The sequence below is a fragment of the Megachile rotundata genome, chromosome 5 (genome assembly GCF_050947335.1).
Source record: "Megachile rotundata isolate GNS110a chromosome 5, iyMegRotu1, whole genome shotgun sequence".
Lineage (NCBI taxonomy): Eukaryota > Metazoa > Arthropoda > Insecta > Hymenoptera > Megachilidae > Megachile > Megachile rotundata.
The window spans coordinates 12,816,502-12,840,067 of record NC_134987.1 but is presented as its reverse complement, the minus strand read 5'-3'; the positions used below and the strand labels follow the sequence as shown (position 1 = coordinate 12,840,067).

At 33.3% G+C, this 23,566-nt stretch overlaps 4 protein-coding genes and 1 long non-coding RNA gene across 10 annotated transcripts; 3 read left to right on the top strand and 2 right to left on the bottom strand.

The window, feature by feature from the left end:
• Nucleotides 1–415: 415 nt before the first annotated feature.
• Nucleotides 416–16,814, top strand: oys (lysophospholipid acyltransferase 6). Of its 2 annotated transcripts, none has more exons than XM_076531872.1 (11): nt 416–1,122; nt 12,419–12,564; nt 13,030–13,107; nt 13,775–13,866; nt 13,984–14,095; nt 14,669–14,804; nt 14,879–15,053; nt 15,258–15,463; nt 15,551–15,748; nt 15,841–15,992; nt 16,097–16,814. In XM_076531872.1, exons 1-11 carry the CDS (start codon nt 1,039–1,041, stop codon nt 16,245–16,247), a joined length of 1,530 nt encoding a protein of 509 aa, XP_076387987.1. In that variant the 5' UTR covers nt 416–1,038; the 3' UTR covers nt 16,248–16,814. The 2 variants fall into 2 exon arrangements, with proteins under 2 accessions (XP_076387987.1, XP_003701761.2); XM_003701713.3 differs by having other exon boundaries at nt 740–1,122; nt 14,906–15,053.
• LOC143264476 (uncharacterized) lies at nt 1,129–2,839 on the top strand. 2 transcript variants are annotated; one of them, XR_013038210.1, is made up of 2 exons: nt 1,129–2,294; nt 2,399–2,839. It is a non-coding gene; the product is annotated as an uncharacterized LOC143264476 (long non-coding RNA). The 2 variants fall into 2 exon arrangements; XR_013038209.1 differs by having other exon boundaries at nt 1,129–2,301.
• On the bottom strand, nt 8,065–9,881 carry LOC100878443 (hymenoptaecin). The gene is made up of 2 exons (XM_003701714.3): nt 9,695–9,881; nt 8,065–8,999 (listed from the first exon to the last, which is right to left on the bottom strand). Exons 1-2 carry the CDS (start codon nt 9,785–9,787, stop codon nt 8,682–8,684), a joined length of 411 nt encoding a protein of 136 aa, XP_003701762.2. The 5' UTR covers nt 9,788–9,881; the 3' UTR covers nt 8,065–8,681.
• Nucleotides 16,815–17,261: 447 nt separating the features above from the next.
• On the top strand, nt 17,262–20,298 carry CCT2 (chaperonin containing TCP1 subunit 2). Of its 2 annotated transcripts, XM_003701712.3 has the most exons (7): nt 17,262–17,435; nt 17,888–18,197; nt 18,280–18,713; nt 18,782–18,859; nt 18,935–19,159; nt 19,217–19,598; nt 19,688–20,298. In XM_003701712.3, the coding sequence occupies exons 1-7, from the start codon at nt 17,433–17,435 to the stop codon at nt 19,858–19,860; spliced, it is 1,605 nt and encodes a 534-aa protein (XP_003701760.1). In that variant the 5' UTR covers nt 17,262–17,432; the 3' UTR covers nt 19,861–20,298. The 2 variants fall into 2 exon arrangements, with proteins under 2 accessions (XP_003701760.1, XP_012137082.1); XM_012281692.2 differs by lacking the exon at nt 17,262–17,435 and having other exon boundaries at nt 17,882–18,197.
• Nucleotides 18,279–23,552, bottom strand: LOC100878102 (NADH-cytochrome b5 reductase 2). Of its 3 annotated transcripts, none has more exons than XM_003701711.3 (4): nt 23,202–23,552; nt 21,341–21,673; nt 21,086–21,274; nt 18,279–20,994 (listed from the first exon to the last, which is right to left on the bottom strand). In XM_003701711.3, exons 1-4 carry the CDS (start codon nt 23,241–23,243, stop codon nt 20,611–20,613), a joined length of 948 nt encoding a protein of 315 aa, XP_003701759.1. In that variant the 5' UTR covers nt 23,244–23,552; the 3' UTR covers nt 18,279–20,610. The 3 variants fall into 3 exon arrangements, with proteins under 3 accessions (XP_003701759.1, XP_012137081.1, XP_076387991.1); XM_012281691.2 differs by lacking the exon at nt 23,202–23,552 and adding an exon at nt 22,163–22,511; XM_076531876.1 differs by lacking the exon at nt 23,202–23,552 and adding an exon at nt 22,083–22,136.
• Between the last annotated feature and the right edge of the window lie 14 nt (nt 23,553–23,566).

Sequence of the window (23,566 nt, the reverse complement as noted above, 5' to 3'; positions counted from 1 at the left end):
ATATTAAAGATGTTTACTGTAGTTTCAACTTATTTTTTAAATAATCAATGTACCATTTTATAATTATTCCAATACGTGGATTAATACTGTCAATCATTATTTGACACACCTATATTTGCAATTTAAATTTGCAACATGTTTTGACGTCTACTTATCGGAATAATGTAATAAAAATACTATAAGTTACACCGTCGAAATTTTATTATAATTACATGTATTACCAAAATGCGAGTAAATTACAAAAATTATATGATCGTATGAATGTTACAATTAATAACATCTACAAGCTCAATATATTATAATAAAAAGAATGACTTAAGCTGAAACGTCATATTCATTAATACTTTGATAATTGTCAAAGAACGATTATATTAAATCACGTAACTATATACTTATTCATACATGATGCTGTGTAACGTGCGCATAAAAGAGTGAAGGATCAACAATCGACAGTTCACATTAGAAATGACCAAATTGATTCTCAATTTCTCCCTCCGTCTTAATTATTCAGGTTATGATCCCGGTTTTGAATTTTGTGGTGATATGACATACAATGCATGATAATATGTTATATCAAAAAGCGCGTTGCGAATACAACGCTCCCAACAAAAGTCCGCTTCAGATGTTTTCAATAACATCAATTTTCACCTTGAACTTTGGAAACTCTATCGGTACCTTTACCAAGATCATGGCCACATTGGGGGGGACGAAACAGAAGAAGTTGGAAGACAATTCGGCCATCTTTAGTTTATATCACGTGCAATTGATCACGCCACTTGTGGATACGGCCCTGAGTGCCGGCAAGTCAACCGGCGCGGAACGGAGCGGCGCTGCATTTCAGAAACTGTTGTCGTCGGCGGCGTCAACGGGTATCGTAGTTGCGTGAGTTAGACGCATTCTAACCATCGTTCCCTTAAGGGAGATAAGCTAAACTGTTCAGAGGCAGTGTCCCCAAAGTCATACAAGAAAACCTTTCGGGGCATAGTAACGTGTCACGGTGTGTGCGCGTGTATTCATTCGATTCTATGATTGGTGACAATGACCGCGACCGTGGAGGACTATTACGACGGTTCCCGGACTTTTCACTGGCTCGGAAAGTTTCTCGACGTGCCGCTCGACCAGGTGAGAAATTAATCTCTACTTTCGTTTTTATCACGTGACAACCGCCCTTGTTATTATTTCCTTTTCTACCACTCAAAAGGAGGGCGCATCGATCGAATTTAAATTACTCCAGATCTCCTGTCCCTTCTTTTATTATGTATCCTTGCAATTGAACTTGTTCGTGTATCAACGCTATCGTTTTCCCGTAACGACTGTCAAGGTTAAGGCCTGTCACACCAGCTGATGTTACTGAAATCTTAACACCGTTGGTTTTGCGCCGATTGTTCGTACCTTTTAATCTACCAGTCCAGAAATAGTAGAACGGTAATCGGTGATCCAATTGTTCGAAGGGTTAACTGTTCGTTAACGTTGCTCTCTGTGTTGTAATTCATACGTGTGTAGGATTCGCATAAACACCGTCATTGAAATCACTTTCACGCCGTGTGTATCGTGAATTGATCCTGGCATAGCGTTCTTATTCTCGTACGTGCGTAAGTCTTATCGTCCTACGTGAATTATGTATCGAACATTGAAAGTTAAATGGAAACTGATCACCAAGCGTAACAGAATTTTCCGTTGAAAAGTGTATCGGGACGAGGAAATTAAAAATAGCATCGAACAGTGTTGCGTTTCGTGCAAATATGTATGCAGCACTTTAAATTAGCGCGAATCACACACGATTTTTACACACGTGCTTTGATTTAGCGATAATATCGAGCTTTTATCTGATGTGACAAACGTAGCAGGAATTATTAGAGGTGCACTTATTGATTATCGATACATTAACAGTATCTTATCATCATATTAATAGCGGTAACTAATCCTTATAGCGTAAGTTTCGTGTTAGAGAAATGTACGAAAGTAATAACACAGTCAGCGCGGTGAAATGTGTACATATATTCTGTAAATAGAATGACCGGTGAACACATTGGGATACTATCCCACTATACATATAGGTTGCATCGGATGCAACAGTTGAGAAAAGGTGAATGCAACGTGAACTAGTTCTGGTATGAACGATGGAGATTTATTATCGATTATTGCTTTTGGATTAAAGAATTACGTGTAATTAATTAAATTGTGATGAACTGAAAAACCGGAAGTTCCGGAATTTCATAGTCCTAAAATTTCGAACTTTCATAAATTTAATGTTATCGAACCCAGAATAATATAATTAACCGAATTTGACACTTGTTAGTGGTAATTTATAAAGATGCTATTATTATTTACAATAATTTGTAAATAACAGTTAAAAATCTTGTGAAGGAAATTTTTACAGAACCATGATTTTTGTTAGATTCCCATTCACATCGCAGTGGAGTGATCGCCATAACGAACGAAGTTCATAGTATTACTGGTGATATCATAGTCAGTCATTGATAACGGTAGTATTGCTTTGATGATTAAGCTTATCGAAACTTATCCGATAAGAAAGTTAATTATGTCATTACCTAACAATTGCAGTGTGTCATACGATTTTAGAACGACATTGGATGAAAATGTGTTATTTTCATAATCTTTTGTAAAAGTAAAATTTTAAACTGGAAAATATGAAAAGAATGAAAATCGTCCTTGCTGGGAAAATGATATTCATTGTTTGTCAGCATTTCTCTCGCATTATGAAAATTTATTGATGAGAGTGTTGGTATTGTACGAATATGCGAATACCAATTGGGGTTAATGTAACGGCCTTATAGCGAAAAATCAATTACGCCGCAAATAAATTATTTTAATCTTTCTTTCTACAGTCGTAATTAGAATAATAGTTGCTGAGCATTTGAAGGATGTAGATAAGCAAGATAAAGTATCAAGGGAAAAGAAGGAAACAGTACTATGTTACGATTATCCAGAAATAGCAACGTAAGAATAAAAGATTGACTTGTCGACGTGTCGATAACTTACTGACCCCATTTCTCACTTGCTAATTTCTACTGATTCCTTCTCAATGCTACGAACAACAGAATTTAACCTGTGGAATACTACTAGCTATACGTTCAGCAAAAACGATCCGAACATTTATCAAAATGATCAACTATCGTTTCTATCTACTATGTAACGGTTTTAGATTTACAACAGGAAAACGATTTTTTAAGTTATAAATCTTGCATTAACTGTTGTATGGCCAAGGTTGGAAACGGAGTAATGGCTCCCGGCCTCTTGCCTGTAGTGGCGGAGAAAGAAAAAAAGAATTCTTCACCCATAACAAAAGAGTCACTATTTCTATCCCGTTAGGCTAAATATCACCTTCAATTATTAGTTGGGTGAAAAAGGTTTTACGGTACATTTCACCTGTGTGCTATATATCACATGGTAAATTCATTAAATCTTATGTAGAATTGTAAATAAAATTTTTTTACAAGATAGAAAAATTTTTTCTACAAGATAGAAAAAATTATACATTATTTATTATATAATTATATGCCAGTAAAATTGTTTCTACAAGGTAGAAAAAATTATATATTATATACTATATAATTATATGCAAATAAAATTGTTTCTACACGGTAGAAAAAATGATATATTATATACTATATAATTATATATATCTTTAAATATTTTCTATAAATGCAGACAAAAATAAATTTTCTTCTCAAAGAAAATGCAATGTTAATTAAAAATAATTCTGATATTTTTGTATGAATCTAACTTTCTAGCATAAATTATGTCATATTTCACTGCAAGTCAGTGTGTAGCTAAATGTTAGTTGTCGAGCTTGTTGTAAAGTCAGGATAATCAATTGCATAGAACATGTAAGAAAAAATGATATACGAGAAAGAACAAATGAACAGGTTATGATTTGTTATATAAAGCAAATTAAGCTTCTGCAAAGGTGCACGTTACGTGTAGACTCGTGTCGAGTGTAATGTGCAGAGATCATTGGCCTCTGTGTGCAAACGTGATCTGCTCATCTTGAACCCTCGAGACGAAATAAATCGACATTGATACTAGATAAATTACTTCAAGTATGGCGTGATAATTGTACGGATATTATCAGTCGACATTGATTCTAATTATACGATATCGCCAAACGTACTCTTTACGGTACCTTATATAACTCTTTACGAATGTGAATATTTTTCAATAAATAATTTGAAGCATTCACGAAATTTTTAATCTTTTTGCTTTCAAGTTTCCATGTCCTTAATTTTTAAGTTCCTATATTAACAATTTTTTAAATTGTTGTACCTTCAAGTTTTGATTTTTATATTTTTTCAAATTTTTAAATTTCTAAATAATCTAGAAAAATTGTAGATATTAAATATTCAAATATGTAATTCCTTAAATTCATAAATTACCAAATTTCTAATTTGTGAATATCCAAATCTCCAAATATTTAAATATGCAATTATCTAAACCCACAAATATCTAAATTCCTTAGATCCTTAGATTCCCTAAATTCTCTAAATTACCTAAATTCCCTAGATCCTTGAGTTTCTCAATTTTTAAATTCCCTAGTATTTAACTTTTGAAATTCTTGTATCTTCAAACATCTAAATTCCCTAGATCCTTGGATTCCCTAAATTCCCTCAATTCCCTAGATCCTTAGATTCCCTAAATTCCCTGAATGACCTAACTTACCTAAATTCCCTAAATTACCCTAATTCCCTAGGTCTTCAAACATCTAAACCCCCAAATCTATAAATTACCAAATTTCTCAAATCCTAAATTCCTACACCTCAAAATATCTCAAAGTACCTGAATTTCCAAATCCCAAAATCACACTTATCCCTAGATTCCCTTAGATTCCAAAGTCTCCAGCTTCTCAAATTCCCAAATCCCGAAATTTCCAAATACCCAAATTTCAATTGAAACTTTTATTTTCCCTACATTTTCCACTATTAAAATTATAGTGGAATTACGCATTATTGCTGATTCTAAATGTTTCAGCGTATCATTATCCTATGAACTCCTCTAATGCGATTATACAATTCTCAAGTTTTAATTCTAATGATTCTCTTTTCCTGTTACCTATAATTAACAGTCGCATTAAAGATTGCAGGACTCTATATTTAAATGGAGCTCTAAAGCGTTTACATCTATTAACCTCTGTTCTTTTCATTTTTTTTTTGTCGTCTGCAAGAAAAAAAGTCAGGTAAACGAATTACACCAGCGGGAATTGAACAAGCAATAAACTCTTTAGCTTTATCGTCTTCTACAAATTTATTCGCGATATACCGGAATAATTATCGAACGCTTTACTTCTCTGATACGAAAAACGTGTACAAAATTTTCCGAATCTAAAATCCGTTGTTCTATTTTTATTTCTGCGACGAGGATGATCACGGTGAAAAAACAGAAGCACATTCATGAATCAAACGTTTCGATGAATCATCGTGATGTAATGATGTAAATAAATACACTTGGTATCATTCATTATCTATATAGTAATAAATTGTTTTTATCTGCGAATGAAAGAATTTCAGGTGCAGAAGTGTGACACTGAATACCTTTTGTTCTTTTCTTTTTTATTCAGCCTCTAATTGGATGGTGTTTGAACATCTTGACCTACTTGATACAGCCTTGTTTTGTTAATTAAAAACAAAAATGAAATAACTGTGCTAGGTACCTTTATTTTCACCCGCGACTCGCAGATACCGTTGTGCTATTCGAGTAACTGTTCTAACTAGAGAATGTAAGTATATGGCGGCTTTGAAGGTCACCGGTAACCAATCCTCAAGTTTAACGCGACTGAACAATTAAAAAATGTACCCTAACTTATTTTAAAAACGTTACACGCCGTGATTGCAGTTGGAAATTGCAAGGTTGCATTTTCATGATTTACACTTTTTCTTATTATGTTCACTTTCACTGCACATGGCGGATACGCTATACTTGCAGTTCTCTTATTTTATTATTTTCTTTCTATCGTTTAAACTTCCTGCTGGCTTTCATAATTAGTGCAATATTAACGTTACTTAAGTTTTTTTGTAAACTAGTCAATTTCACTTGAAAGAACTTCTATCATAAATAAAATAAAATATTGATGTAGAAAAGTCTTCCAAATACAAACCTTTATAACCTACCTGTTATACAACATTATATTTCTGTAAGTCTTCAAAACACAAAAATGTGTTAAATATTTTATGTACAATTAAGAAGTATTTTGTAAAAAAAATAAAGAAACTTTGTCGTATAAATTGCTTAAGTTTATTATCACTTTCACTATCAGTTTTAAGTAACGGCATAAACGTTTATGTCCATAACAGTAGTTAAATGCCGTTACAGTAATTATTTTGTTTACCGTTGTTAATGTGTTTAAAAATTGCTCGAAGTGAATATTTAACAAAAAAATGATACACTGTACAGAACACGAGCTATTGTCCAGAATACAGGGCATCAGAGCTAGTTATCATTTTTCGCGCATTTTCGAGGTCTAGTATTTGGTACATTCTTTTGTCCTAAAGGGCTCTTCAATCGTTTGAAAACAGGACACTCCAAACTCTAATTAAGAGTTAGAGAGACAATTATGTCATCCTGGAAGTTGATGATCTCTTTCCTTAGATTTTATGTCCGAGTGTAGTTTAATTAACGTGGAGTATTCGTAATGATAACGTTGGAGATTGTCACACCGTGTATCATAGAATTAATTAAAATTCTGGTTTGAGAAGTAACAAACATAGTAATTCTTACCTTTCACCTTCTTGTACGATGCAAATGAATCGTATTTGTGCTCTTTCTTTTAGTAGAATTACAAATTACGATTCGTGATAGCTAGTGAACTTTGAAAACATACTTTACAGTCGTGACACAGCTTAATATAATGCGGCTTCAAAGTATTAAACAGATAATCGTATGCAATACATTCGAAATGGCTCTGAATATACATGCGAGGAATAAATAACTTTTTTAAGTATTTATCGATTCGAGAAATTGTTTGGACGAAGTGATGACGATAAGAAACCGTCTGTAATGTTCTACGGTGGTATAATGCAATTTATAAGTAGTATTATAAGTTGTAAATATGTAAGTAGAATTATGGGGAATTGGGGATTTCGCGATTGGGGGATTTGAGAATTTGGGAATTCGGGAATTGGGGAATTGGGGATTTAGGAATTGGAGATTTGGGAATTGGAGATTTGGGAATTGGGGATTTGGGAATTGGCGATTTGGGAATTGAGGAATTGGGGATTTGGGAATTGAGGATTTGGGAATTGGGGATTTAAGGATTTGGTAATTTGGAAATTAGTGAATTAGAGAATTGGGCAATTGGGAATTGGTAAATTAGGGAATTGGGGATTTGGGAATTGGGGATTTGGGAATTGGGGATTTGGGAATTGGGGATTTGGGAATTGGGGAATTGGGGAATTGGGGATTTGGGAATTGGGGATTTGGGAATTGGGGAATTGGGGATTTGGGAATTGGGGATTTGGGGATTTGGGAATTGGGGAATTGGGGAATTGGGGATTTAAGGATTTGGGAATTAGTGAATTAGAGAATTGGGCAATTGGGAATTGGTGAATTAGGGAATTGGGGATTTGGAAATTGGGGATTTGGGAATTGGGGATTTGGGAATTGGAGATTTGGGAATTGGAGATTTGGGAATTGGGGTTTTGGGAATTGGGGATTTGGGAATTGGGGATTTGGGTGAACTAGGGAATTGGGAGTTTGGTGATTTGCGAATTGGAGAATTGGGCAATTGGGAATTGGGGATTTGAGAATTTGGTAATTTGAGAATTAAGGAACTTGAGAAGTAGGGGTTCGAGATTTGGCGAATTAAGAAAATTTAGGATTTGAGTATGTAGATTATTAGGAAATTTGATAATTCAACAATTTGGTAATTTGAGAACTTGAGGTTTGAGAATTGTAGAATTCCGTAATTTGGGAATTTGGTTATTACCCAATACAGCAAACTATTATATTCATAAATTACTCTATGACATTACCATTCATTAATTCCACTCACCAACAATGGCACAAGCCACTTCGTGTTCATTCTTTCAATCATTCTCAATAAAAACAACGTTTAGACGCTGAAGCTACGTTTATTGCAATAAATTCACAATACAGTTACTATATTATTAACAGCCAATAGCTGATCAGTCGACGCGTCATTGTGGATCAATAACGATAAATATCGTTGTACACAGCCAGAATAAATAGTTATTAACCCTTTCGTTACGAGACGTTTATACAAACATCAATTTCAACAGTGAATGTACACAAATTACTGATGCACGAAAGATCCAAAGAATTTAAATTTAGCTTCGTTAACAAAAAATTTGTTTTCAACAATATTTTCTCAAAGAGATTTCACAGCCGGTTATTCACAATTAGACGCCGAAAACAAGTTTCAAATTTTTAAATATTATTTACCGGAAACAAAAACGAATATACGTCACGGCGCGTTTATTTTCCAAGTAAATATTTATTTAACGCAGAAGGTCGAAAAGGTTAATTTCCAAATAAATATGATCCGTTAGAAATGGAAAGACGTCGATTCGAAGGGTTAGTTTACAAATAAATATCCTTTAAAAACGGAAAGATATGGCAGCAAATGCATAATAATCTCTTAAGTAATCATAAACACGAAGAGTGATTAATAAAATTAAAATACTCTTCGCAACGTCGTCAATATTTGTTTAAAAAGTAAATCTGCCTCCAACGCCTAAGACGGGCGACAGTCTTCCGCCAGGTCCACGTTCGACATGTCCGAATCCTCCGAAGCCACCGTTCTTGTAAGTCTTCTCGAAGTTCATGCCAACGTGTGGACGGGCAGGTTGTCCCGGACTAATATTTACACCTCCGTAGGCATTTCCATTAACTCCTTGTCTTTCGAATATCGGGCGTTGGTAGTTGATGTCCAGGGATGGTCGCCTGTCGGGTCCGCTTAGGGGTTTCTGGCCAGTTATCACCAGTGATCCTTGGGGATTAGCCTCCCGACGAAAACGAGCTTGCTCCTGAGAGAACGAGAACATTTACGGTTAATGAGGGTAGAATTGTGTGCTCGAGAAGATATTTGGGAGGAGAAGACTTGGGAAGTTGAAAGGGTGAGAATTTGGCGAGTTGAAAATTGGGGAATTGGGGAGTTTGAGGGTTTGGGGGTTGGGGAGTTGGGGAAATTGAGGATTTGAAGGTTTGGGGTTTCGGAGATTTGGGAATTTAGGGGTTTAGGGATTTGGGGATTTGGGGATTTAAGGGTTTGGGGATTTGGGAGTTGGGATTTTAGTATTTGGAGATTCGGGAGTTGGGGATTTGGGAGATGAGGATTTTAGTATTTGAGGATTTGGGAATTGAGGACTTGGGAATTGGGGATTTGAAAATTGGGGATTTAGGAGTTGAGACTTTCAGTGTTTGGGGATTTGGGAGTTGAGGACTTGGAAATTGAGGATTTGGGAGTTGAGGATTTTAGTATTTGGGGTTTTGGGAATTGGAGATTCGAGAGTTGAGAACTTGGGAATTGGGGATTTAGGATTTGAGGCTTTCAGTATTTGGAGATTCGGGAGTTGGGGATTTGGAAGTTGAGGATTTTAGTATTTGGGGATTTGGGAATTGGAGATTTGGGAGTTGTGGACTTGGGAATTGGGAATTGAAGAACTTACAATTGAACAATTTAAAAATTAAAAAATTTTGAAAACAATTAAAATATACTTACATATTCTTGCTGCATCTGTTCCTCCTGGGCAACTTGAGCGGTACCGTAAGCCACAGCGCAGAAAAGGACAAATGCAAGTCCGATGAACTTCATTTTGTTGTTTGGTTGATTTGCTTCGATTAGACAAGCAGAAGATTACTGAACTTCTTGAATGAAGCTGAGAGAACTGAATGCCACATTGGGCAGAAGCTCAGCATTATATATGAAATCCAATCTCGATGCTTTTTCCCTGTTCTCTTTGTGACATTTTCTACGGGGGATCACCGTTGGTTTCTTATCCGGCTTTGTGGCTGTGTACGTTCATTCTTCCGTACGGATGCAGGGGATTCCCTTGTTACGGGTTACCGGGGGTTATCGCTCTGCACACAATAGCGATACGCGTATAATATCTTGTTTACATATCAATACGTGTTAATCGAAGAGAACAATTAAAATAATATTTTTTTATTTTTATTATATCTGACTTTTCATTTCATTGTTCAAGTTTAAGAATTATAATAATACGATATTTTTATATCGGTAATGAATGTCGATACTACGTTTTTGAATTTTTAAGTTCATAAATTTTGTTTTGAATCTTATAAATTTAAAAATTTTCAGATTCTCAAATTCCCAAATTCTCAGATTTCCAAATTTTCAGATTTCCAAATTCTCAAATTCCCAAATTTCCAAATTCTCCAATTTCCAAACTCTCAAGTTTCCAAACTCTCAAATTTCCAAACTCTCAAATTTCCAAACTCTCAAATTTTAAAACTCTCAAATTTCCAAATTCTCAAATTTCCAAACTTTCAAATTTCCAAACTCTCAAATTTCCAAACTCCCAAATTTCCAAACTCTCAAATTTCCAAATTCTCAAATTTCCAAACTCTCAAATTTCCAAACTCCCAAATTTCCAAACTCTCAAGTTTCCAAACTCTCAAATTTCCAAACTCTCAAATTTCCAAATTCTCAAATTTTCAAATCTCTAATTTCCCAAATTCCCAAATGTGTAAATCCTTAAATTTCCAAATTTATAAATTCCTAAATCCCCAAATCTCAAATTTCCACATCCCCCAAACTTGCAAATCCAAAATTCCCAAATCCCCAAATCCCCAAATCCCCAAATCCCCAAATCCTCAAATCCGGAAATCCCCAAATATTCAACCGATCACAAACAAAAAATATCCACATCAGGAAAATAACACCCATTTCCATAAATAAAATTAATTCACTTTAATTAACCACAACAAAAACAACTCTAAGATTAAATCAATTCTTCAATTAATCCCTGATAACATGCATCAATTAGTAAATTCCCTGTCAGCAAGTTCTTCCTACAATAAATTAAACATACTTGATAAAGATTTTTATATAATTGATAGGTCATCGCTATCGTTATAATAATGCTACAAATAAAACACGAGATTGTCGAAGGGTACTATATCGGTGCTTTACATCGTATTTTTTTTTTATTGTTATTTTTTTTATTATTATTACTAAGTCACACTTTATGCAATGAATGCGGTCCATTACGCACACCCAAGGAACAATAGCGCCTATACAAAGTATGTTCTCTTTCATGCGTGGCCTTCGGAGTTCATACGAGCATAATGCACGTTCTGTCGTTCTTTGTAAACGGGGAAACCCTTGTAGGACTAAATCGCTCAGGAATTTTCTCGATCATCGTTTTCTATTTTCTATGTTCGAAAATGTTTGATGCACGATGAAAATCTATAAGCATTACAGTATTTATCGAGTTGAACATCTTTAACTCTTGACTCCGACTAACATCTTTAACCTTTCACTAATTGTGAAGATCGAAAACTTATTCTCATCAGCGCTTGCAAGTTTTTAAGTGTCGATAAATTCTACAATGACTAAATAATAATATTAAAGTCGAACAATTATTATTCATCTCAGAAGTAATTTAATTTTGATTACAATATTTTTATTAGTTATAATTGAGTAATTATTAGGCAGCATATCAGTGGTGCTTGAGAGGCACACTTGAAGCGTTAAGGGTTAATCTTGAAATATCTATAAAAACTCATTTCAGTCGCAAGTCACTGTTGTTTGTCATAAAACTAGAGTGTTATAGTTAACGAAACAATGTATTTATTTAATGTATTTATTTAACAATGTATTTATTTAAATTATCTGAGTATCTTGATTATTCACTATAGGACATTCTGCACTTACGATTCAATCTTTTTCGCACTTAGCAAACTCAAACCTTGAAGATCGCTAGCTAATCTTAAAGTGTACATTAGTTTCTTGATTTGCATAAATGATTAACATAATGCTAATCAAACTGCAATTTTACAATTAAGATCTATTTTTCATCGATTCCATTAAATTCCATGTGACGTCACATTTGAAAAGTTGGGGTTCAAATTTCCCACCATTTTCAATCGTGTACAAATAATAATTCTTTTCCTATACAAATTTGATTAACGAGTATCTGATCATTTTGTCATTATCGATGACTCATAATTGAGAGAACAGAGTTTCTCTCAGTTGTCATTTTCTTAACTGACGAAGCGATAATATTGCTCAGCGGTGCAGTTTAAAGAGATTAATCATGTTCTTCCCCGGAAAGCCGGCAAGAGTTAAGGAAATGAGGCGATTCTGCGATAACGGTACAGAAATATGCAAGTGCAGTCTTTGTTGACGGATGAGCGTTGATAACGAGCTTTGCGTGATTTATGTGGGTGGTACTTTAAAAATTTTGTTTTCTTTTTGCAGGTGAATTTCTTAGTAACACAATTCACGGCGTTGATATTGGCTGGCGTTTTAAGGAACTTCCTTAGCCCTGATAGAGTTTCACCGACCACTAGACATGTATTTGGTCTCGTCAATGGTCTTCTCCTTGGATATTTTTGCTTTGGCAGGTAAATCTGCATTGATGAAAGAAAATTGTTTAGTTGATGAAAAGCTTCGATAAGCATGGAATTGTTGCGCCCTAGTGGGTGTTCAAAATTAAGAGTCAGTTTGGAGAAATTAAGGATTAAACTTAATTTTTATTTCTACGAAATTTGGTTTAAAAATAAATCAAGTTAGATAAAAAAATTTCATTTTTAGAAAAGTTACAATCAACTTTTATAACTTTTGTATAAAGTTAGCCTTCATATAGAAAATTATTAAAATAATTCATTATATTAATGAATTAATTTAATTCTCAGTTAAAGAAAGTTTAATTACAAAATTGTGAACATGTACAAAATGTTTGATGTTACAATTAAACTTGAACACCCTTAATCGTAGAAAATTGTAAATAGTTTTTAAAATGTCCGTCCTCATTCCTACGCTAATTTAACAAGGCTTGATTTAAATAGAAAATAATCGTATTTTTTCAGGCAGGTGATACACCTTGCAGGCCTTTCCACCTTAAGTTACATAGTAATGTACACACAAAATCCTCGTAATATGCAGAGGCAAGTTATTTCTACCTTTAACCTAATATAGATGTAATTGTTAATTAATTAACGTAAATTCGTGCTCCTTTCCGAAGAGTTATTCTCGAGAGTTCCTTCCTCATTCACGAGGAGAGAAAGTATTTTCTCCGTAGTTAGAAAGTACCTGCAAATTCTGAACGTTCGTGAGCCGAAGAAAAATGCAGTAGATTAAGTAAAGCTTGATACGTATTTAATTAAAGTGAGAGTAAACTAAACGGAAGCGTGTAAATATTTTCCTAGCTAATATCGTACGAGCTATTGTTTACTGTCTACAAACATATTTCAGAAACTTGTTTCATTGAACACGGTTGTAATATATTCAATTAAGAACAAAGACAATATTATTGTTTTATGCATTCATAATACCTTTATTTATGCGAACTGTTACAAATTATTACATATGTAACATATTTGTTGCCATACGATTTGTCACACGGAGAGATTTAACTCTAAGAATTTTTGCATAAATAATTCTACATAAATACTGTATACTATAGAATTCTACATAAATAGTCTACTAATTTAAGTAATTAAACATATGTGATATGTGTAAGTTGTGTCTTAAATACGATTGAAGCCCAAGGGCTTTAACAATCAATTACTCTTCCTTGAACTTAACAATTAACGATTCATGTCTACGTTTCAGTTTTGTATTGGTGACGGCGTTGTTCTACTTATCATGCGTGCATTTTCATCGACAAATATACGACTATGCTTCCTACACTCTCGATATCACCGGTAAGTGCACGCGTAATTATTAACATATTTATTTCTCTTTTGCTACATCCTTTCACGTCCCTTGAAACGCATTCTCATGCTTAAAACGGAGACTTTATTGATAAAAATGCATTGCAGGTCCGCTGATGGTGATCACGCAGAAAGTAACAAGCCTCGCGTACAATGTGCACGATGGTTTAATACGATCGGAGAAGGAACTAACGCCAACGCAGCGTCATCAAGCTGTGAAGTGAGTTGTCGTCTTCTTGAACCAAGAGCATTTATTCCACAACACTAATTATGTAATATACAACGCGACAACGCCCATCATCTACGTGTATCCTGTATGAGTTTCATTTGTATTGAAGACTAACATTGCTCTTGTTACGAACGAACTTGAAATTAGACTCACCGTTTCGTTTCATTATTCTTCGACGGTTGCTTTACGTCAGCGATGACGAACTTTCGTGCACGTGCCAAAGATGTACGGATATTTATCGAGTATATTAGATCGATAGAAAATTCATTATAGCAAAATTTCAATGATTTTGAAAATCATTGAAGCTCAAAAATTAACATTTCACAAAAATGAACTCATTTTAATTATCCGAACAAAAATATTTTCTGGATCACTTATGACACGTTTCAGCGCTAAAAATTGTATTTGCTAGTTAGTTTCTTTCGTGTGAAATATTATATTTGTAATAAAAAAATTGAAATAACGCATCAATCTATGAAACGATGTAGCACGCGTGTCGTAAGTCAACTCTGCTTATATAAATAAAATAAATTGCCCTAGCATAACACGGACAATTAATTTCAGACAGATGCCGACACCTTTGGAATATTTTAGTTTCGTCTTCCATTTTCAAGCCTTAATGGCTGGACCAGTCATATATTATCGCGATTACATGGATTTCATTCATGGACGTAATCTGTCTAAACCCAGGCCTTCAACGGTACGGACGCCTTTATTTCATTCTTTAAGTTGTACAAATTAGTGACACAGGCATTACTTGATGGCATAACATAGTATTTAGCATTCGATATTCTTCTTCAGGCTAACGATCAAAATTCCAACGACCGGAATGCGATAGTACAGCTGCCATCCCCGATATTCGTCGTAATCAAAAAGGTTTTAGCGAGTTTATTGTGTGCCCTAGCGTTCGTGATTTTCATTCCACTGTTTCCGATTGACAGGCTGAAAGGTTTGATTCACGTCTGTTTCAGGAAGACCTCACACGATCAATATATCAATAGTTCATTCTCAATATTTATTGCCAATTTTGAAAATTTGGAAATTTTTTCATTTTAAATCAATTTTTGTAAATATATATTCGTCGTACAAGGTCTCCTTTATCTCCGTATACTTGGTCAATTTTCCATTTGACGAAGACTCATTTGATCCGCAGACAATGACTTCTTGAGGGACACGTCGATGTTCTACAAGATACGATATTTAATGATTGCGACGATGCTGGTGCGTTTTAAATATTATCATGCGTGGATATTTGCCGATGCGATTTGCAATAACTCCGGACTCGGATTCAGCGGATACGATGAAAAAGGGAAACCACAATGGGACGCAACTTCTAACGTCGATGTCTTAGGCTTCGAGGTAATTCTATTCGATAAAACTCTGCATAAAATTAAGATTACATTTAAAGTTTAAAGTACATATGATACGACGCTATTTTGATTGCAGATGTCTCAAAGCTTAAAAGAGAGTATCGAGCATTGGAACAAAGGAACTAATCGGTGGCTCAGATCGCTCGTGTACGAAAGAGTTAAACACAATAAACTTGTATATACGTATGTTCTTTCTGCCATATGGCATGGCTTTTATCCAGGTTACTATTTGACCTTTGCCAATGGAGCCTTTATCACTGTGGTATCGCGTGTCGTAAGTGTAGTTAAAAGAATAACGTTCAATTTGGACCGTGACTTTTCTTTTCCTCTATAATAATTAATCATACGTGTTTTACATTGTAACAGACTCGTCGCAAAATTCGACCATATTTCTTAAGTAGCAAAGCGACAAAGTTCCTGTATGACACGATTTCATTCATTGTTACGCGAATCGTAATGGCCTACATCACGTTTAGTTTTGTACTTTTGGAGTTTATACCGAGCATTAAAGTATATCTGTAAGTAATTAAAAACGAAAAGGCAATTGAATATGTAATTAGGTTTGGGTAATTAGACTTACATAATAGACTTTACGTAATCGTGTACTTGTATGTCCTTTCAGGTCTCTATACATGCTTCCACACATAGTGGGTATAGCGATATTACTAATTGCACCTCGTCTTCCGAAAGTTTCTTCGCAGACGGACACACCCGAAACAAAATCAAACGCCTCTCAGGAATTAATCAATGGGGCTGCGCGGAAGTCTATGTAAATTCTATCTCATCGTGACGAAAAGAAGTGATGGTCATAACAAGAGATACATATTTTTTATGAGTGTTTTAATATGCATATAAATATTACGTATTGTATTTACATGCACACTATATATACATATATACGCGATACAATATTTATTGTTACGACGTGTTATTGGTACAAATTCTATGTCGAGCGTGTAGAAAAGATATTTGTTTTATAATATTGTGAGCGAATTAATCATGTATTTATATAAGTAAGTGTCTCGTGCATTTGTTGAGAAGCTGACGGTTTACTGTTTAACATTTTTCGTTCAAACAGTTCGACATTGGGTGATACTGCAGACTTTATTTTTGCGAACTCGATATGTTATATGTATAATTTCCATGTTTCTTTCCTTGATCTACCCGCGGTGTTTATTATAAGAATGGTTAATCAAAAGAACTGTAATGTTTCCATATAAAAGAGTTATGATTTTAATTCTAAGCGTTCACGAGTAATTTTTGCAGTTTTATACTTTGAGTATATTCAACGATATCGTTATTAATTTAAAATAAATCGCAATATTTATTATGAAATGTTACATATGAGAGTTTTATTGATGCTCAATCAAATATGGACATCATCTATTAGGGCTCTTATGTTGACTTTGACTTTCTAGATTCATCCATATGCACCTATTCCCTATTCTCATTATTTGTACAAACTAAAATAAAAATTGTAACAAACTAAAAGATCCCTCAGTCTAAAATTTCTTTTAGAATTGCCTGTTTCATTCATCACTTGACTGAGAATAATAAAATTTCAAGCCTGAATACTTTCATTTTCTGTCTGTTTCTGCGAACCTTAAAAGGAATTATATTGAGAACCCGATGGCTCATTCGGACATATCGTGCCATCTACAATGTATAAGTTACGAAAGAAGCTTCTCGGTGTTTTCCAGTAAAACTCAATTGTAAATGGTACATTCTCTTTTGTAGAATCTAAAAATTCTTTCTGATTCGCTACAAAGAATCTTGGTGTTTTGAAGTAGCCAATTGAAGGAAGGTTAGAGTGAGAAACTTGAAGAAATTGTATGTTTAATTTCAAGCGGTAGTGCCACCTATGCACCAAAAGTTCATTGTAATTGTGCTTTGCTGTCGAGTAAAAGAAACGTTATTCAATTGCAATTTGTGATTTATCGTTCCGACTGTAATTTAAAATGGTAATTAAACAATCTTAGTTCGTTAATATGTGTTGTAAAATGTTATTATTGTAATATCGTCAGAAATCAAAGTAATAATTGATATTCGATGCCCGGTTTCATATATGAAGGTGTGACAAATGGCGCACGTGTGTCAATAGAAAGACTTTTTATATTATGAATTCAATGAATATTTTTCTAAGCAAAACTATACTTGCTATAAATATACTATTACAGCAACAAGACTGATTTGTTTGTCGAATTTTTTCCATTGAAATCCTTACAGCAAATTCATATCTTAAGTGACAAATTCTATTATTAAATAAAATTAAAAATATAATAAATACATAAATATCTGTAATATTTATGTATTCAGAAAACTATCTATAATTTATGGAATTAGTACGAGCATTAAATTTTTGTGCAAACTAATAGTATTATCGATTACTAAAAGTGTTAATGTATGTATGCAGGTCTCCTTGAATCCTGTTAGGATCCTCAAAAATGAAGCAGAGGAAGAGAAGGCAGAAATTGCCAGGTTAAGTTTATTTGTAGGAGCAATAGCTATTGGTGACTTAGTAAAATCTACGCTTGGCCCAAAGGGTATGGATAAAGTATTGGTAGCTCATGGTCGATCCGCTGGACAAGTTCAAGTCACCAATGATGGAGCAACTATTCTTAAAAGTGTTGGTGTAGATAATCCTGCAGCCAAAATTTTAGTAGATATGTCTCGTGTGCAAGATGATGAAGTTGGTGATGGCACTACATCTGTAACTGTTTTTGGTTTGTATAACAGATTGAATTTGATTATTTGTAATAATATTGTTATATGATTTGTTGTTATGACAATTATTTTTCATTACAGCTGCTGAGTTATTAAGAGAAGCAGAGAAATTAATTGATCAAAAAATTCATCCACAAACCATAATTGCTGGTTGGAGAAATGCAACTAATGTAGCTCGGGAAGCTTTAAAAAATGCTGCAGCTGACAATTCAGCAGATCCTGAACGTTTCTGTGAAGATCTATCTAACATTGCTCGTACAACCTTGAGCTCAAAAATTTTAGCTCAGCATAAAGAACACTTCAGTACCCTTGCAGTGGATGCTGTTTTACGCCTTAAAGGATCAGGGAATTTATCAGCTATTCAAATAATTAAGAAACGTGGAGGAACTTTATCTGATTCTTACCTTGATGATGGATTCTTACTGGATAAGAAACCTGGAGTACATCAGCCACAAAGAATAACTGATGCACGTATTCTTATAGCTAACACTCCCATGGATACAGATAAAATCAAAGTAAGTAATATACAAATATTTGTTCACTTTAATTCATTAATGAAACTAATATAAATGTTCATTTTTAGGTATTTGGATCGAGAGTAAGAGTTGATTCAATGGCGAAAATCGCAGAATTAGAAGCAGCGGAAAAAGAAAAAATGAAGGTAAACTACTCATACATAAAATTTCATTTTATAAATCTCATTTTAGTAATTACTTGATAATTATGCTTTATTCAGGATAAAGTTGACAAAATCATAAAACATGGCTGCAACGTTTTTGTCAATAGACAGCTAATTTATAATTATCCTGAGCAATTGTTTGCTGATGCTAATATTATGGCTATTGAGCATGCTGACTTTGATGGTATTGAAAGACTCGCGCTTGTTACTGGCGGAGAAATAGTCAGTACGTTTGATAATCCCGATATGGTGAAACTTGGAAAATGTGATCTCATTGAACAGGTACGTTATAATTTTTGTTAAAATCGTATATTATATTAATTAGTTATATTTGTTCAGGTAATGGTAGGTGAAGATACTTTGCTTAAATTTTCCGGAGTTCCGTTGGGAGAGGCTTGTACGGTAATAATTAGAGGCGCTACTCAACAAATTCTTGATGAAGCAGAAAGATCTCTGCACGATGCTCTTTGTGTACTGTCGGCTACTGTACGCGAATCGAGAATTGTTTATGGCGGAGGATGCAGTGAGATGATAATGGCTTGTGCTGTAATGAGAGCAGCTGCTGCCACTCCTGGAAAAGAAGCAGTTGCAATGGAATCATTTGCTCGAGCCTTGCAACAATTACCTACTGTCATTGCAGACAATGCTGGTTATGATTCAGCTCAATTAGTTAGCGAACTGAGAGCTGCGCATAATTCTGGTGCAAATACAATGGGTCTCGGTATGTTTAAATACTATTATCATCTGCTTGTCGAAGTAAACAATAACCTAATGATCCGTAATTAATTATTTTTGTTGTTATATTAATAGATATGGAACAAGGAAAAATCAGTTGCATGAAAAAATTGGGAATAACGGAATCTTGGGCTGTGAAGAGACAAGTTTTGCTTAGTGCAGCTGAAGCGGCAGAAATGATTTTGCGTGTAGATGATATCCTACGGGCGGCACCTAGGAAACGTGTTAGGGATCGTGGTCGTTGTTAATTACACAATCAGATCATTTATTGCTCTAATCTTTTTGCACTGCTTTTCCATTATGTGAATTATAATCAGATTATAAACTTAGCTTCGAGTATTCATTTTGTTAATAATATTAATTGCAAATTGTTAATTAGTGTGAATACGCTAATTTTCTTCTATTGCTGTAACATGTACCGTGATTTTTACATAAAAAATATTTAATTTAATACGAAAAGATGTAAGGGATTTATAAAATAACCAAAATGATTTATGATCATCATTTTTTATAACAAAACAACAAATCTACAATAAATGCTTAATATTTGAACCTACATACTATTTCTCACTAAAATTTTGCAGTGGCAACACATTTTTTATAAAATTAAAAATTGTAATGAAAAATTAACAACATTTATAGCAAACATGGAATTACAAAATATAAATTAACTTTCTTTTCTTTAATCGTTTAATTATTTATTCCTTTAAATACGTCGATATTTGTGAACACGGCTTTCTTAGATTATCACTGGGCTATTAAAAAATACTATGTATAATTTCTTACATTTTGACATTGTTAAAAATAGTTTAGTAAGTTAAATATTCATAACTTTTAATTACTTTGAACAGTTATTAATGTTATGTATACAGTATTCTAAACCCGTTCATGATTCATATAAAATAATGTTGTATCTGTAAGATCTCATTCAACAATAATATACATTAATAAGCCAAATGCAATCTCTACACTTCAACTTAATAGAACAATTTGTTACTTTAATATGCGAAGCGTAATTTTGGATCATATCCCAATTTATCCAGGTTAGGATTACAGGCAAAATTGATCATTGGAGGTGGTCCACACATAAGTACAATTGTATCAGGTGATGGAGGAAACATGTGTTCTTTTATCATTTCCGCATTTATATGACCTGTACTATATTTCCAGTCTTCACTGCTAGTATCTAATGTATACCAAAGTTTCAATTTGTTAGGATGATTCTTTGCAATATCATCTAATTCATTTCGAAGTAATATGTCTTTTTCTGTTTGATTAGCAAAAAGTAAAGAAGTTTGGGTTTCATCTGTGGGGTCCTTTACTATAGCTCGAATTAATTGCAACATTGGTGTAATACCTGTTCCACCAGCTAACATCACAACCTATATTCATAAAAAATATTGTTATATTTTCAATATAAATTTAAAAGTAATTTAAAATATATATGTATAAATATAAATTTGGAATAAATACCTTTTTAACAGTATATTCTACAGGTGGGTCTTTTCTCAAAATTTTTATGGAAAAGTTTCCATGACCCTTGTAAACCAGTCTACCAGAAGGTCCTCTAAAATCAACTGTCTCTCCAATCTTTAAATTATCTAAGTATTGAGATAGTTTTCCTCCTTCAGGAAATTTTGGATGAACATTTTTAAAATATACCTAAACACATGTTCTTCCTTTTAAAATTTGTTTATTAAAACATACTTAAATATAAAGTTCACTTACCTTAATCACAAGATCTACGTAACCATGATCGTCATCACTTGAAACAGGTGTATAAGAACGTATAACTGCATCTTCACCAATTTTTGCTGTTAAGTGTACATGTTGACCAATTGGTAATCCAAGTACATGATCTGGGGTTGGTAAACCAAATCTAAACTTTCTTGTATCATGACTTATTATTTCTTTTTCAATTAGAGGTAAACTATATTTAACAACTGGGTCAACCAGCAAAACTGGAGACTTTTTCTTCTTGTCACCGCTCCAGGACTTATATAATTTAAATGCTAATCCTATTACAACTACAGTTCCTACAGCAGCCAATATTGGTAAAGCCTGGAAACAAATATGTAAAGATTAAACAGTGAAAATGAACTGGTGATACCATATGACCTATGACACCAGATAATGATCAGAAGCTCTTAAGAATTGTAGTAATTTTTTCTAAATTATTGAGACTTAAAAACTCCAATAAAGAAATTTCATATTATGAATAACAAACATGGAAGTTTCATTAATAAAACTTATGAATTTTACATTTACATGGAAATTCGTTTTATGATTTTAATTTAATAAAACATACATGTCATCTTACAAATATTGTTCACGTATCTTTTATATTTGAACTACTACCTTTATGTATATAAACTAAGGAATAACAGTAAATAATAATAAATTAATATCTGGAGATACATTTTACAAGGAGGTTATCTACAAATACAATATGTAAATCGTATGTAATTACTTTGTAAATGGTAACAATTAACACCAAGAAAAACAACATACTGTTAGTTTCAAATTTTCTTTTTTTTTCTTTTGACTTACCAACGATCGCAAGTTTGGCATTGTTAATGTTGCACGTGGTTAGACCTCGGAAAAAGAATGCTGAGAAAGAGGCTAAGGTCGTAACCACACAAGGAAACAGCGAGATGAATGAAAAAAAATTCCACGAAACGAATGAGCAATGATTTTCTAGTGCACGCTTATTTAAAGATTTAATAGAAAGCTATCAGTCTTGCTGCCGGCGTCGGAGAAATTTTTAAGCGTACACCTTGAGAAATCGCCGGCTTCTACATGGGGTCAAATACAGGGCGCTACCCTTTAAAATAGATCTTAACTTTCCTCGATCTAAGAACAGTACTACTATTCCAAAGTATTTATAGCTATTTTACCGGAGGTATTATAAATGTAGAATAAATGTAACTATTGTATATTTACATAGATAGTATATTTTCCATGGATAATAAAAAAAATGTACCATTTACACAACACAGATAAAATGCACATATACAAGATTATAGTAATTACAGTTAATTATATTTTAGAATACTTCCTTATTTCTATAATGAAGTTTTATTTTCATGTCCAAATTAATACAAAATGACACTAATTAGAATTTTTGAATAATGATATTTTCGTTGCTCCCTCGTAAGTAGTTGTTACCAAGCGAATTGTACTTATAGAATGTTGAATAAATTTTCCTTATATTAATACAATAAATCTACTATTTCCGGCGAATTACAAACGATTATTAGGCATTCGATCAATCACATGCTGTTTTTGCATATTTATAAGACCACTCGTCGAAAGGAAATAACATGATAAGTATGTAATGAATATATTTGGTTTAACGTGTGTACACCTAGATGCAATGCTAACTTCTTTTCGCTAGTAGCAAATGTAAGAAAGCACTTGTTAATTCCCTATTTCTCAAATTCTTAAATTTTCATATTCTCAAATTCTCACATTTCATATGAATATTTACCGCTGATACTACTACTGTAGTATATTAGTATAGTTTCATTACAAAACGAAATGTACATTCTTATAAAATATTTATGCTTGCAATATAAAATATACGTACTTGAAAACTATTCGATGTAGTATTATTCATTTGTTGAGACATTATCGTGACTATAATACTTATGTACTAATAAACATCAGACACTCAATAACATAACACTCAAACATAACATCTAATAACCACCTGTTGAAATTTGAATCTCAACCGTATATATTTAATTTAAGAACACCAGTTAATAAAAAAATCTCCATAAATTACATAACAGATAAACTCTTATAAATGCGTTCCAAAATGTGTTGCTGGATCAGACTGGACTGAGTGATCGGACAGTTCTGAAACGTATATTATTCTACTGGGTGATGTAATGATGATAACATAACGATACTCATTCGAGATATTATTCATAAGATGCAAAACAAATTGTG

What these genes read in the sequence shown, in the direction of transcription:
- CCT2 (XM_012281692.2), top strand. Translation starts at nt 17,882, where the DNA reads ATGCAGGTCTCCTTGAATCCTGTTAGGATCCTCAAAAATGAAGCAGAG. An exon ending in TGGATACAGATAAAATCAAA is followed by an intron (nt 18,714 to 18,781) that starts GTAAGTAATATA and finishes GTTCATTTTTAG; the next exon opens with GTATTTGGATCGAGAGTAAG. An exon ending in CGGAAAAAGAAAAAATGAAG is followed by an intron (nt 18,860 to 18,934) that starts GTAAACTACTCA and finishes TGCTTTATTCAG; the next exon opens with GATAAAGTTGACAAAATCAT.
- oys (XM_076531872.1), top strand. Translation starts at nt 1,039, where the DNA reads ATGACCGCGACCGTGGAGGACTATTACGACGGTTCCCGGACTTTTCAC. An exon ending in GGATATTTTTGCTTTGGCAG is followed by an intron (nt 12,565 to 13,029) that starts GTAAATCTGCAT and finishes GTATTTTTTCAG; the next exon opens with GCAGGTGATACACCTTGCAG. An exon ending in TCACTGTGGTATCGCGTGTC is followed by an intron (nt 15,749 to 15,840) that starts GTAAGTGTAGTT and finishes ACATTGTAACAG; the next exon opens with ACTCGTCGCAAAATTCGACC.
- LOC100878102 (XM_003701711.3), bottom strand. Translation starts at nt 23,243, where the DNA reads ATGTCTCAACAAATGAATAATACTACATCGAATAGTTTTCAA. An exon ending in ACGTAGATCTTGTGATTAAG is followed by an intron (nt 21,275 to 21,340) that starts GTAAGTGAACTT and finishes ACATGTGTTTAG; the next exon opens with GTATATTTTAAAAATGTTCA. An exon ending in TAGAATATACTGTTAAAAAG is followed by an intron (nt 20,995 to 21,085) that starts GTATTTATTCCA and finishes TTATGAATATAG; the next exon opens with GTTGTGATGTTAGCTGGTGG.
- LOC100878443 (XM_003701714.3), bottom strand. Translation starts at nt 9,787, where the DNA reads ATGAAGTTCATCGGACTTGCATTTGTCCTTTTCTGCGCTGTGGCTTAC. An exon ending in AACAGATGCAGCAAGAATAT is followed by an intron (nt 9,000 to 9,694) that starts GTAAGTATATTT and finishes TCGTTCTCTCAG; the next exon opens with GAGCAAGCTCGTTTTCGTCG.